The sequence below is a fragment of the Orcinus orca genome, chromosome 12 (assembly GCF_937001465.1).
Source record: "Orcinus orca chromosome 12, mOrcOrc1.1, whole genome shotgun sequence".
NCBI classification, from domain to species: Eukaryota; Metazoa; Chordata; class Mammalia; order Artiodactyla; family Delphinidae; genus Orcinus; species Orcinus orca.
Window position 1 is genome coordinate 9,170,086 of NC_064570.1, and position 13,334 is coordinate 9,183,419.

At 55.5% G+C, this 13,334-nt stretch overlaps 2 protein-coding genes across 11 annotated transcripts in view; both read right to left on the reverse strand.

Moving 5' to 3' along the window:
• The window catches only part of SYNJ2 (synaptojanin 2), a 98,094-nt gene that overhangs the window by 36,391 nt on the left and 48,369 nt on the right, over positions 1 to 13,334 (reverse strand). For all 8 annotated transcript variants that reach the window (XM_049695453.1, XM_033404129.2, XM_033404115.2 and 5 more), the window contains one exon: positions 7,290 to 7,373. In XM_049695453.1, coding sequence (XP_049551410.1) covers positions 7,290 to 7,373 — 84 coding nt within the window. The remainder of the gene's footprint in view (positions 1 to 7,289; positions 7,374 to 13,334) is intronic.
• Positions 7,380 to 12,394, reverse strand: LOC125960673 (antho-RFamide neuropeptides-like). Of its 3 annotated transcripts, none has more exons than XR_007470583.1 (2): positions 11,469 to 11,524; positions 7,380 to 11,348 (listed from the first exon to the last, which is right to left on the reverse strand). XR_007470583.1 is itself a non-coding variant. In XM_049695467.1 (2 exons), the coding sequence occupies exons 1-2, from the start codon at positions 11,858 to 11,860 to the stop codon at positions 10,655 to 10,657; spliced, it is 906 nt and encodes a 301-aa protein (XP_049551424.1). In that variant the 5' UTR covers positions 11,861 to 12,394; the 3' UTR covers positions 7,380 to 10,654. The 3 variants fall into 3 exon arrangements, 1 of the variants encoding a protein (XP_049551424.1); XR_007470584.1 differs by having other exon boundaries at positions 11,439 to 11,511; XM_049695467.1 differs by lacking the exon at positions 11,469 to 11,524 and adding an exon at positions 11,649 to 12,394.

The window sequence follows — 13,334 nt, forward strand, 5'->3', positions numbered from 1 at the left end:
GAAAATTTGATGAGGAGTAGGGTACTTGCATGGTCTCAAAGTGTCTCCATAAATCACTTGTTAGTTGAAAAGTAAAACATATTGGGCTTCCCTGGTGGCGCAGTGGTTGAGAGTCCGCCTGCCGATGCAGGGGACACGGGTTCGTGCCCCGGTCTGGGAAGATCCCACATGCCGCGGAGCGGCTGGGCCCGTGAGCCATGGCCGCTGAGCCTGCGAGTCTGGAGCCTGTGCTCCACAATGGGAGAGGCCACAGAGGTGAGAGGCCCACGTACCGCCAAAAAAAAAAAAAAAAAAAATCATATTGGGCTTCCCTGGTGGCGCAGTGGCTGAGAGTCCGCCTGCCGATGCAGGGGACACGGGTTCGTGCCCCGGTCTGGGAAGATCCCACGTGCCGCGGAGCAGCTGGGCCCGTGAGCCATGGCCGCTGGGCCTGCGCATCCGGAGCCTGTGCTCCGCGACGGGAGAGGCCACAACAGTGAGAGGCCCGCGTACCACAAAAAAACAACAACACATATTAAGCATAAGTGGAGAAACTGAAGAACACCTTTTTCAAAACTAACATCACTAATGAGGGGCAGAGGGACACTGGGGACTTCCAGATGGGAAGGACCTCTGAGAAGGACACGGTCGATCGGCATTCTGGCCAGGGATCAGTACCCCGAGCCTGGTCATAATGAAATACCAGGAAACCCCCAAATGAGGAACATTCAATTTACAGAAAAAGAAGACCTACATTCTCCAAAAACATCAACTTCAGGAAAGACAGAAAGGCAGAGGAACTGGTCCAGATTAAAGGAGACTGGAAATGTGAGAACTAAATGCAGGATGTGATGCTGGCCTGGATCCTGGACTGAAGGGGGAAAGGAGCCACGATGGACACTAATTACTGAGAAAACTGATAAACCTGGAATATAGGCTGCAGATCTGATTAAAGTCCTGTGTCCACGTTAAATTTCCTGAATGTGTACCTACCCTGTGGTGATGTAAGAGAATATATTTGCTCCTTGGGAAAACATCCTGAAACATTAACAAGTAAACAGACTAAACAGATGTATGCAACGTACTCTCAAGTGATTCAGAAATAAATAAAGCATAGGTGTGTGTGGCAAGATGTTAACATTGAGTGAATCTGGGTAATGATGTGTAAGGGTCCTTTCCACCGTTCTTACAACTTTTCTGTAGGTCTGAAATCATTTCAAGATAAAAAGTTTCTTCAAATGTACTGCTCAGTTTTGCTTGGTATTGAAGGTTGTAAAAGTGGTGTCCTTGGATTCATCCATACCATCAGATGTAGATATTACTGAGCACGGGAGAAGCATTATTTTATGACCCTTAACATTGCAGATAATACCTCTGTCCCTCTCCATACGTGACGAAAGTACCCATCTAGAAAACTAGTGTCTCAGCAATAGATTTAGAAATTACTGGGATTAGGTCTGTCCACATAAATGACTCTACAAATAAAGTCTGTAGTCCCTTTTGGTCCTAAGAAACGTTGGTCACGAAGGAAATCAGCCAGTAAAATAAGGCATCGAAAAGGAGGCATCTTGCTCTTAACTGTGGGTGCTCCTAAGAAAGGCTCAACCCAAACACCTTCATTGTGTGTGTATTCTGCCCTCCCTTCCTGATGGCCACTGACACCTGGCTGACGAAATGCCAGTGACTTAACCCCCAAAACCATCACAGCCCCTGAGTTCCCAGAAGACGGTCATGTCCTGCACCCAAGGCAGGTCAGCCCGTCTTTCTTCTGAACTTACAAGGAAGGTGCCGGCGGAAAGCGAGTCCACGCTCCTCCAGCCACCCTCTGAGCGGACCCTGAGCCCCGGGGGCCACTTGCTCCACGTCTGCCTGTCAGTCACCACAAGAAATCCCCCCTGGCTTCAGGAAGAAGGTACGGCTGTTTTTAGACTCACTCCCATGGGAGCAAGTAAGAGAATCAGGAAATGGTTCGGGGCTCAGAAGCTTCATCTCTGGCTCTAAACTTCCCCTGAGATAAGAATTACCTAAGTCCCGTTACGAACTGCATAACCCATGCAGGCCTGAGTTAGTGAGCCTGACACCTGGGTCCACACGGCACTGGGTGCTGTGGAGATGGCAAAGGGACGGGAGACCCTGAATTCCCGTCCCTGGCTGACTCCCACCAACTGGGTCGCTGTGCAAAGACCCCAAAACACACGTAAGTGTTTCTAACGAGTCCGCACGACTGCATCTGCAGGACTCGGGGAAGCTGGGGGCCAGTCAGGAGGCAGCAGCCCACAGCAGGAGAGGACACGGCCCAGCCCCGGGACAGGGCACGGCCCTTCGGATGCCTCGGCCCTTTCTCCCTCACCCAGACTCTCTGCGTGGACAGGGCAAGGAAGGACCCTTGGAGGCGTGTTCCCATCCCCACAGCAGTCAGTCCAACGTCACTGCTGATGACACTAAGGGCACCACCCACAGTGAATGAACAGGGCAGTAAATGGGCAGAAAGGATCCCTGACTCCAGTGGTTCTCAAAGTGTGGTCCCCGGACCGGCAGCATCAGTGTGCCCTGAGAGCTTGTTAGAAATGCAGATTTGAGGGCCCACCTCAGACCTACTGAATGAAGGTCTCCGGGGGTGGGGCCAGGAACCTGGGTTTTAACAAGTACCCAGGTGACTCCTGCACAAGGTGGCTCACATATGCACACACACGCCCCCCATGCTACAGTCTGAGAGGTGCTGGTTTCTACCTAATCATCGTCGTCGTTCCCTTTTTGCTGGGGGTTTGAATGCCTGTGAGGGGACAAGGCAGCGGGACGAGAGCAGCCCGGGGGTGTGTGTCTACACCCGCACACAGGGCACCCTGCCCACAGCCATGTCCCCCCGCCTCCTAAGTGGACGGGGCGTGGGCAGAAGGGGGGCCTCGGACACTCTCCGGGAGGTCATTCGTCCATCAGCTCGACAACCCGTTAGTCCAGCTGCCTAAGGCCGCACGTCCCGACACTGACCTGAATCTCTCCTCTCTGGTGTCACCTAGTCCTGAGGCCACAGTCTGTCAGAGCCTCAGGGAGCAGCTTCACGCGGGGCTGAAATGAAACCGCTGCTGGCCCCGGCACTCAGGAACTGACCGCGCTGCTTTTTTTAGTCTCCCTCCTCCCCCGGCCAGGTGGACATCAGCCACTCACTCCTGTCTGGTCCCTGAAGTCAGAGGTTCAATCCCAAAGATTCCAGGCTGAGCCTGAGGGAGTGGCTGGAAGAATAATGCCTGGCTGAGTCCACACAGAGCCTCCCTGAGCACTTGAGAGGGTCCCAGGGCCACAGACGGCATCTCCGAACCTCTCCCTCCCCCTCCACGGCCTCCCCTAGTTAAAGCCGGCAGCGTCTCTGACCTGGATCCATGCCAGCGTCCCACCTGGTGTCCTTACCTTCCATCTTCTTCCTCCAAACTCCAAAGCTTACTTAGGCCTCATCACCCACCCCCTGAACCCTTTGGCGCAGCGTCCAGAGCGCGCAGAGCCAGCTCCTCCCGGCTCACAAGCCATGGTACGCACACCTCTTCCCAGCTCCGAGTTCAAGCTGTTGGCTTGAAATCAGCTCTGATGGGAGTATTTACACCACGGAAATGGGCAAATGCTACAAACCCAAACTTCTCCCTCCTGGCCCAAAAAAACCTGTTTTACCAGCATAACCTTGAGTGATTCCCAAGCCTTCTGCACACTGGAGTCATCTAAGGGTCTTCAAAACAGTACTGTTGCCCGCTCCCACCTGCAGACGTGCTGATGTAACTGGGATGGCAGGCACCCCGAGTGCCAGGAATTTTATGAGCTGCCCAGGTGATTCTAATGTGCAGCAGTTTGGGCACCACCGGGGTAAAAGTCAAACTCCTTAGCGTAACATACAAAACCCATGTTCATCTGGGCCTCGCCAGCCTCTCCAGTCTCACCTTTCACCACGACCCCTGTTCCCCATGCCCGGGCTGCAGGGAGCAGAGCCAGCACAGGTCCCCAGATGTGCTCTGACGCAGCGGTTGCAACACCTGCATCTGTGGTTCCCTCTGCAGGCTGCCTTCCTGGCCTGGGTGATTCCACCCAATCCCTCTCAGGTCAGTTCAGACACCCACCCCTGCAGCCTGAGTGGACTGTCCATCCCCAGAGCTGCCACAGGGATCTCAGCCTTCCTCTCTCCCAGCTCTAGTCGTACAACACTGTTATGTCCTGTCACCTCCACCCCGAAGTCGGGGGTGACATCTGATGTCCGGTGCCTACATGTACCAGGTGATGAGTGTCTGTGGGATGAATAAATGGCTTCCCCGGGGTGTATATGAGGGCTGGGAAGTGGAAGAGCCTAGAAGACTGTTGCTTGTGCCATACATGAATGCAAAAACGTGAGGACACTGTCACTACACCGCATGGTGTCCTCGTGGGGCCTTCACAGGAAACTCCTACTCCGCTTGCAGGACGCAAAGAGCCGTGCTTCTCCTGATGCAAATGCAACTTGTGCTTTTTGTCTCTTAGATGCTATAACTTACGTTATTAATACCATTAACAGCCACCTTTTTTAGTACTTTTTAGATTCTAGATACTGAGCTACATTCTAATACATCCTATGATCTTTAATCCTCTCCATAACCCTAGGAGATTGTTATCGTCCATCCCATTTTACAGAAGGGTAAACTAAGGCTATTTATAATCTGCACAACCTATTAACAAGATAAAGATGAACTGCTAAAGGTACATCGTTGCTGGAAATGCAGTCAGGATCCAGGAGTTTGTAATGAAGGCACTATGCCCGTGATGACGTGCAGACAAATCATCATCCCACGGTCCTCTCTGCGCACCTCCGTGCCCCAACCCCGGCGGGGCTCATCCACTCCCTTGGGGTAACTGCAAAAGGGTGAAGGCGCAACACTGCAACTTAAAAAGCAAGCTATTTACCCCCAAATCTTTGCACTTTTCATCTAACCTAAGTGAAGAAGGAGGGGGAATTTTTCAAAATAGAGAAAAACAACCAGGACTGCTCATCAGGCTTGCTATTGATAGTTCGGGTAGGGTGACTGAAAGCTGCCCTCCTGTGCCCTAGGAAGATGACCTCATCTCTCTTTGATGAGGGATTGTATTTAGAGGATAAACACGGGTATCAAACCCAAAGGTTAGCAAATCCTTAAGATTCATGAACGCTAAAGCCTTTTGAAACTTATTTTGAAGAAACCACGGAGGCTGTGGAAGAGGCTTAACAAGTGTTATGAGTCTAAAAGATGCTACAGCTACGGAAAAGCAAGCCACCCAAGGTCCATGGATGCGGATCCAAGTCAGATTGGGGGACAGTTGTTCCCATGCAGGGTCAGGCTGTGTCTGGAGCACCAGAGGAGTCAAGCTGGAGACCAAAATTAAAGAGGGGACTGACAAGTTTTGTCTTGTTTTTAGAAGAGGGAGACCAGAGTGTGGAGAGTCCTAGAAATAAGACAGAAATGGCCAGAGGAAGGCCCTGGAGAAGACGAAATGGAGAAAGGGGGAACCACAAAGGTTCCTGAAGGTCTGGGAATTCAGACTTGGTGTGGCACGCCCCCTGGAACACCCTGTAGAGACAGACGGTGTGCAAAGCAAGGAGAAACTAGCTGATAATAATAACGGAGCCATCCCGAACTGCGCGAGGGTAAAACAGATGAATTTCAAAGGGTCCTTCCCAAATTCTAATGCTCCATCATAACCATCTCCCAGTCTGGGGGTTTCTTACAAATCAAAGGAAAACTCCAAATCTAAAGAAAATCAAGTTTCAAAACCCCTTTGAGAATGTCCCGAATAGGCAAATTATAGAGACAGAAAGTAGAACAGTTGCCCAGGCCTCGGGGAGGGAATGGGGAGTGACCACTGATGGGTCCATGGTTTTCTTAGCGGTGATGAAAGTGTTCTCACATTAGATGATGGTGATGGTTACACAACTCTGCGAATGCATTAAAAACCATAGAATTGTACACTTTATATGGGTGAGGTTTAGGTATGCAAATTATATCTCAGTAGAGCTGTTTAAAAACAAAGCTCTCTTGGGATGGCCTCCAGAGGAGATCTCCACCCATCCTCAGGGGTGCACCCTTCTGCCACCACTTAATGCCATCAGCTGCTGCACACGTCTTAGCTGTTCCTTTCTCGTGGAAACAATGAATGTTAATTGAGCTTTTGCCCACAGAACTGAGACACTCATCCACCCGTCTCACCTAAGGGCTGACAAGGTTCCTTTCCACGGCTTCCAACCGCACGATGACAGCATGAGGACAAAGTGCCCACGGCTGAGGCTGGGTCAAGTCAAGGGCGGGTGAGACCCAGCGCATCAAACACTCCAAGAGCCTGGCAGGTGGCCCTGGGCCTCTCTAGCCACCGCCTGGTGACCCAGCCACCCTCACACAGAGCGCTCGGGAAGGAGAGCCAAGGCGACACAGGCCTGGGCACAGGGGTCTCCTGAGGGCACCCACGTCCCCTCCAGCCAGGCGGGAACACCGGGATCGGTGTGGAGGCATCAGGTCCCCTCGGCTGTGACCCTCCCAGGTAGGAAAGCAGTGTGCCCCTCCACTGACGACAGACATGCTCTTGGACCCACACCCTGAACTCGTCCCAGGAGACAGAAGGCCAAATACCTCTGGCACCGGCCAGTGCCCTGTTGGGACGGCAAGGAGTATTTTTAGAAATCACATGAAAGCTCCGTGCAGTTCGCACGCGGTCCCACAACAAGCACCTCCAAACGCCAGACCTGCCACACGGCCGCTGGGGCCCCCAAAACCTTTCAAAGCTTTCCAGGAGAGTCGTGACTCTCTAAAGACATCTTAGGGGGCCTTCCCTGGTGGCGCAGTGGTTGAGAGTCCGTCTGCCGATGCAGGGGACACGGGTTCGTGCCCGTGAGCCTGTGCGTCCAGAGCCTGTGCTCCGCAACGGGAGAGGCCACAACAGCGAGAGGCCCATGTACCGCAAAAAAAAAAAAAAGACATCTTAGGCCACGCTCTCAACACACTGAACCTGGGTCTAAGTGAAGGTAACTGCAATCACACGATGTGGTCCACTTACTCGCAAAGACCTTCCACCTCACCAGTGTCATCAGCGAGCTCGAGATCGGAAAATCACACAACGTATATGTCTCTGTGTACGACACCACACACACGCGCACACACACACACACGTGCACGCTCACACACACGTGCACACACACTGTGACAACTCAGCTCAATCCAACTGGGCTGGGGAAAAAGACCAGAAACTGCCATGAAAGAAATATGACTAAAAGAAACAACTCACAGCCGTTTAGAAGAGAAGAGACACACGCGGACAGGCTTTTTATTACCTACCTGAAGCCCTGGCTGCTCCCAAAACAGCGGAACGGAGCCTCTGATCTGAACAAAAGACGACACTCCATCATCCATGTAGATCATCTGCACCACAAGGAGACAGAAGGGGAAAGGTATTCTTCAATGAAACCGAATGTCCTGGGGCCGGTAACGGGATCCGGCTGCCTGAGACCCGACACCAGCCAGAGCGAAGGGCGACGGCGGGCTTGAGCGCCCTCTGCCCCTCTCCCAGCCTGGCCGAGCTGCTCCCCGCCCCGCAGGCCGGCCGGCGCTCACAGGCTTGCTCCGCTGCCCCCCAGCCTCCGAGGAGGAGAGTGTGGGTGGATGGAAATCCCACAACCTGAGCGACCTCCCCGAAAAGCCCAGCAGTCCCCTCCCCACCAATTTTAGGAACAGAGGCAAATGGGCTCTGGGATTTAACTAAGACCTTCCTGGGAGCCCTCTACTGTCACCCTGTCAGCTGGCGAAGTAGCAGACAGCGACTGGAAAGGGACTGGAGGAAATGAAATGAACCAGCTGTAGCCCAAAGCCCTAGTTAGCTGCACTAGTCGGTCCTGCACTTGACAATGCAAGTCAAGACTTGACCTGAACTCACAGTTGGTCCTGGCCCTACACCACTGTGTTCTTGAACGTGTCAGGGAGTCCACGCGCGCACACACACACACACACACACAGCCTCCACAAACTTCCAGGGTGACAGCACCTGCACAGACACAGACCATCCTTTACAAGTTAAGGAATGTATCTCTTTCCTACCCCACACACAGTTCTTCCAGGCTGTACCAACTCCTCACCCGTCTGCAGGCCCTTACTGATGCTCTAGTGCCAGGGAGGTCTAAAGGGACAAAAAGTACAGTCCCCAGCATCACGAGGGTGAGGGCTGCGGCAGCTATCAGATGCTGCCCTTTATCTGAGTAACTCTACCCTGGCCTGGCAGGGCTGGCCTCAGGCGATGCTACTGGCCCTTTCCATTTCTTAGCGGCCTGCTCCCTTACAGGGCAGCTTTCCATGCGGCTAGATCACGCTCAGATCACACATGCATTAGTAATTCTGCAGTGGAGGACCTGAATATTAGACCTGAAGGTTCCCTGAACTTCAGGAATTACATGAGCCTGGGAGTCATAATGTTGAGCTGAAACTCTATCCTTTAATCTCCAAAGGAAAAAAATGTACTGGGTGAAGAACTCGTCTGTTTTCAGATACTGATCACCAGCAAATTGGTTACGCTCCATTATTCCACTGACAAAAGCAGAAGAAAGTGGCGGCTATGTAAGCTACTGCGGGGAGCACAGGCTACAGCGAGATTAAAGGTATACAGCCTCCCTGCCTGTGTCCAGATCGCTGAGAGCCACCAATTCAGCCAATATCCCTACGTAAAGACAACTCATAACAGTGCCCGGGACCTGACGGAAGCTAAGGAACGATTACCCTTCACTTTACTTAATACGTGCTAAAAGCGCTACTTCCGGCATTAGACCACGCCCCTCTTGAGCTGGAACTTAACACAGAACCAGCTTCAGAAAAACACCGACAAGCGGTCCCAGCACTCCGGACCCCACCCCCGGGACAGAAAGAAAAGATGCCTCCAGATTTCTCTATTCCTCCTCCCACATGAAAATATTCTAGTTCTGTGCCCACCCTATCATCAGGAACACCCACCTCTTTGTTCCCGAGGTGGTAGGACCACCCCCATCATCGCACAGTAGTGATGGATTTAAAGTGCTTTCCTTTCTGGGCGAAAGAACACAGGTTTTAAAACTACCGGGAGCTTCAACACCTGGCCTGACCTCACCGAGGCAGTTTTAACAGAGGGCACTTGGGGGCCCTGGGGGGGGGAGGGACAGGATGGAGAGTGAACGCAGGTCAGCACGTGAGCTCTGGGACACCGCCGACCCGGGTCCCACTCCCCTCTGCCCAGCGGGGTGACCCAGGCTCTGTTCCTTAACCACCTCCTGCCTCGGTTTCCCTCTCTCAACGGAGTTAACGTCACCTGATCACAGAGGGGTGACGTGCCGTGAAGCAAAGGAGGGAGCGTTCTGGGGCCCAGGGCGGTCACTCCTTCCCATTCAGTTCGGAAAAGCCTCCTGCCCCGCAGAACATGGGAACAGGGTTCAGGCCGCGGGCAGGAGAGGAGATCTAGGAGGGGACAGACAGAGGTGGGAGGGAAACGCAGAGCAGGAGGGGCTTCAGGAAGGGGGAGCCACCTCAGCGTGTGGCTCGAGGCCAGGCCTGGCACCGAGCGCGCCCCTTTCACAGAGTGGGGGAGCAGCAGCCCAACAACCGTAACGAGAAAGGGACAAAGCAGGAAGCCTCGCCACTGGATAGAGACACTTTTCTCCACAAGGCTTTTTGCTGAACTTCTGGTCCAGGATGAGGTGTTTGCAAACCAATTCCTTCCAGGTCTGCATTCCCGGGAGGACGCTCACGGTCATCCCAACCTCCCTGATGAACCAGGGGCCTTATCTTCAGTAGCCAAATCGTTATCTTTTGTTTTCTTTGGGTAAATGAGGGGACTTTCTGTGCCGCGAGTCATGGCGGCAGAGCGAGCCCACCAGGTGGGACTCCCAGCAGAGCCGAAAAGACTGCAGACTCCGCCCAGGGAGACCAAGATGCCGTCCACACCTGCGCACACATGCATCTACACAACACAAATGTGCACACAACACATACGTGTGTGCACACGAGCAAATACACAACACACATATGCCTGCATGCCCACACAAAACCCCCCTACCCACAAACGGGCACACATACACAGCCTGCCTTGGAGGAGAAAGACTGTTCTCTTAGGGAAAAACATAAAAGCAAGGCAGGAGTGGATGGTTTGAAAACACCTCCCTTTTCTGGCTCCCTGAGAGTTAGTCTCCACGTCAGGGATCCAGCCTGCTCCGTCTCGCGCCATCGCTGGTCTGAATGACAGAGGCAAGCAGCCCGTCAGCCGCCCTCGCGCCTCTGCTACAGGACCTCCCCTCCCCAGTGGCTGAGGTCTCAGTCCCTTAGCAGAGGGCACAGGCCGGAGGTGACCTGCAGGCAACACAAGAGGGGCCAAGCTGCCCCAGCCAATGCTCCTTCCTGCCGCGGGCTCAGTACCAATGTCCTCAAGTTGCTGCCTGCACCCTCAGGTGCAGACATGAGGTTTCAGATCCTGCCATTTCTCTAAATGCCAGGTCACGAAGCAGGCGACGCCTCGTGTCTTCCTCTCCCTCCGTGGTTCTCCACCTCCCAGGGTCCTCCTCCAAGACTCTCCACCTCCCAGCATCCTCATCCAAGACTCCCCACCTCCCAGCGTCCTCATCCAAGACTCCCCATCTCCCAGCGTCCTCGTCCAAGACTCCCCACCTCCCAGCGTCCTCGTCCAAGACTCCTCACCTCCCAGCGCCCTCCTCCAAGACTCCCCACCTCCCAGCGCCCTCCTCCAAGACTCCCCACCTCCCACCGCCCTCCTCCAAGACTCCCCACCTCCCACCGCCCTCCTCCAAGACTCCCCACCTCCCAGCGTCCTCCTCCAAGACTCCCCACCTCCCTGGGTCCTCCTGCAAGACTCCCCACCTCCCTAGGTCCTCCTCCAAGACTCCCCACCTCCCAGAGTCCTCCTCCAAGACTCCCCACCTCCCTGGGTCCTCCTCCAAGACTCCCCACCTCCCTGGGTCCTCCTCCAAGACTCCCCACCTCCCAGCGTCCTCCTCCAAGACTCCCCACCTCCCAGCGTCCTCCTCCAAGACTCCCCACCTCCCAGCGTCCTCCTCCAAGACTCCCCACCTCCCTGGGTCCTCCTGCAAGACTCCCCACCTCCCTGGGTCCTCCTCCAAGACTCCCCACCTCCCAGCGTCCTCCTCCAAGACTCCCCACCTCCCAGCGTCCTCCTCCAAGACTCCCCACCTCCCTGGGTCCTCCTGCAAGACTCCCCACCTCCCAGCGTCCTCCTGCAAGACTCCCCACCTCCCAGCGTCCTCCTCCAAGACTCCCCACCTCCCAGCGTCCTCCTCCAAGACTCCCCACCTCCCAGCGTCCTCCTCCAAGACTCCCCACCTCCCTGGGTCCTCCTGCAAGACTCCCCACCTCCCAGGGTCCTCCTCCAAGACTCCCCACCTCCCAGCGTCCTCCTCCAAGACTCCCCACCTCCCAGGGTCCTCCTCCAAGACTCCCCACCTCCCAGGGCCCGCCTGCAAGACTCCCCACCTCCCTGGGCCCTCCTGCAAGACTCCCCACCTCCCAGCGTCCTCCTGCAAGACTCCCCACCTCCCAAGGTCCTCCTCCAAGACTCCCCACCTCCCAGGGTCCTCCTCCAAGACTCCCCACCTCCCAGCGTCCTCCTCCAAGACTCCCCACCTCCCAGGGCCCTCCTCCAAGACTCCCCACCTTGCAGGGTCCTCCGCTAGCACACAGGCCTCTCCCTGCCCTCCCTTGCTCTGCTGTCTTTCCTTCTCTCTCCAGGTAGGAGGCTCACAGCTGAGCACTGACCACTTACCGTGGGAGGCACCCCCGAGGGCCAGCTGGTCTGTCTCCTCCCTGCTGTGACCCCACCCGGCAGGCTCCCGCTCAGACTCAGCTGAGGGGCTCAGGACGTGCATCTGTGTTGCCGACGAGGACACCCCTGTATCGGCTCTGGGAAACGACCCCTCCCCTGGGGTCACCTTCTCCTCCACACGCCAGGGCGGTCACGCTGTTTGGGGGCCCTGCTGGTGTGACTCGTCCGGCTCCTCCCTCCCGTGGTGGAGAGCACGGGGTCCCTGGGGAGCAGACTGAAACGCACGCGCCCCACGAGGAACTGCTTTGGGTGCAAGCCCACGACCTCCTGCCCCATGTGTGTCTGTGAAAACGAAATCACCGTGGGGCTCACTTGCAGCCTCTGGGTCCCGGCAGGACAGCAGCTGGTGATGTCTGGCTGACTGTCAGCTCATCCGCTGCTCCTGGGAGCAAAGTCGGGGCGAGGGCCTCATCCCGAGAGCAGCGCAGAGGAAGAAAGGGAGGAAAAGCACAAACCCGGAAGCCCACAAAGCTCACAGGAGCCAAGAAACCCCTCCCCGCGCCCAAGAAGGGAGGCAGGTGCCGGCAATTTAAGTAACAGGGTGGGCTGCAGGAGCGGGGGGGGGGGGGGGAGGGGGGAGGGGCAGGGCGCTGCGGGCTCTAAGGCCTCGCGGGCCGGCCGCACGCTGCTGGAGGGGACAGGGTCCCTGCCTCCGAGCACATACACGGGGCAGGCAGGAGACAAGCGCAAGTCACCAGGCACACTTAGAACAACCAGAGCAGAGGCCCAACCCTAGTCTGTAGAAAAACGAGAAGAGCAAGGACAATAGGGAGATTGTTCACAAAGCTAAACGCGCTGCATTGAAAGCACAGTCCTGACCTGTTAATGTCAGGTTATGTCCTTGTGTTGGATTGAATTGTGGCCCCCCTCAAAAAGATATGTTGAAGGGGTTTCCCTGGTGGCACAGTGGTCGGGAAGTCCGCCTGCCGGTGCAGGGGACGCGGGTTCGTGCCCCGGTCTGGGAAGATCCCACATGCCGTGGAGCGGCTGGGCCCGTGAGCCATGGCCGCTGAGCCTGCGCGTCCGGAGCCTGTGCTCCGCAACGGGAGAGGCCATGACAGTGAGGGGCCCGCGTACCGCAAAAAACAACAGTATGTTGAAAGCCTAACCCCCAACACCTGGGAATGTGACCTTACTTGGAGATAAGAGCCGTTGCAGATGCAATTAGTTAAGAAAGGTCAGGTTGGAGTAGGCTGGGCCCTCAATCCAATATGCCTGGTGTCCTTATGTAAAGGGGAGAAACACACACACGCAGGGAGAAGATGCCACGTGGTGCTGGAGCCAGATGGGAGTGACGCTGCCACCGCCAGGGCGTCAGAAGCTGCCAGTGGGAAGGCTCCTCCCCCAGAGGCTTCAGAAGGAGCGCGGCGGTGCGCACGCCCTGATCTCGGGCTCTGGCCTCCAGGACTGGGAGACAATACATTTCAGTCCTTTTCAGCACTGCCCCCACTCCCACCATTTGCGGTGCTCGTTACAGCAGTTCCAGGAAACCACTACGTCTTCTTACATTTTCAGTG

Coding starts and splice junctions, on each gene's coding strand:
- LOC125960673 (XM_049695467.1), bottom strand. CDS start 11,860: ATGCACGTCCTGAGCCCCTCAGCTGAGTCTGAGCGGGAGCCTGCCGGG. Junction 11,349..11,648: donor CTAGCGGAGGACCCTGCAAG/GTGGGGAGTCTT, acceptor GGACCCTGGGAG/GTGGGGAGTCTTGCAGGAGG.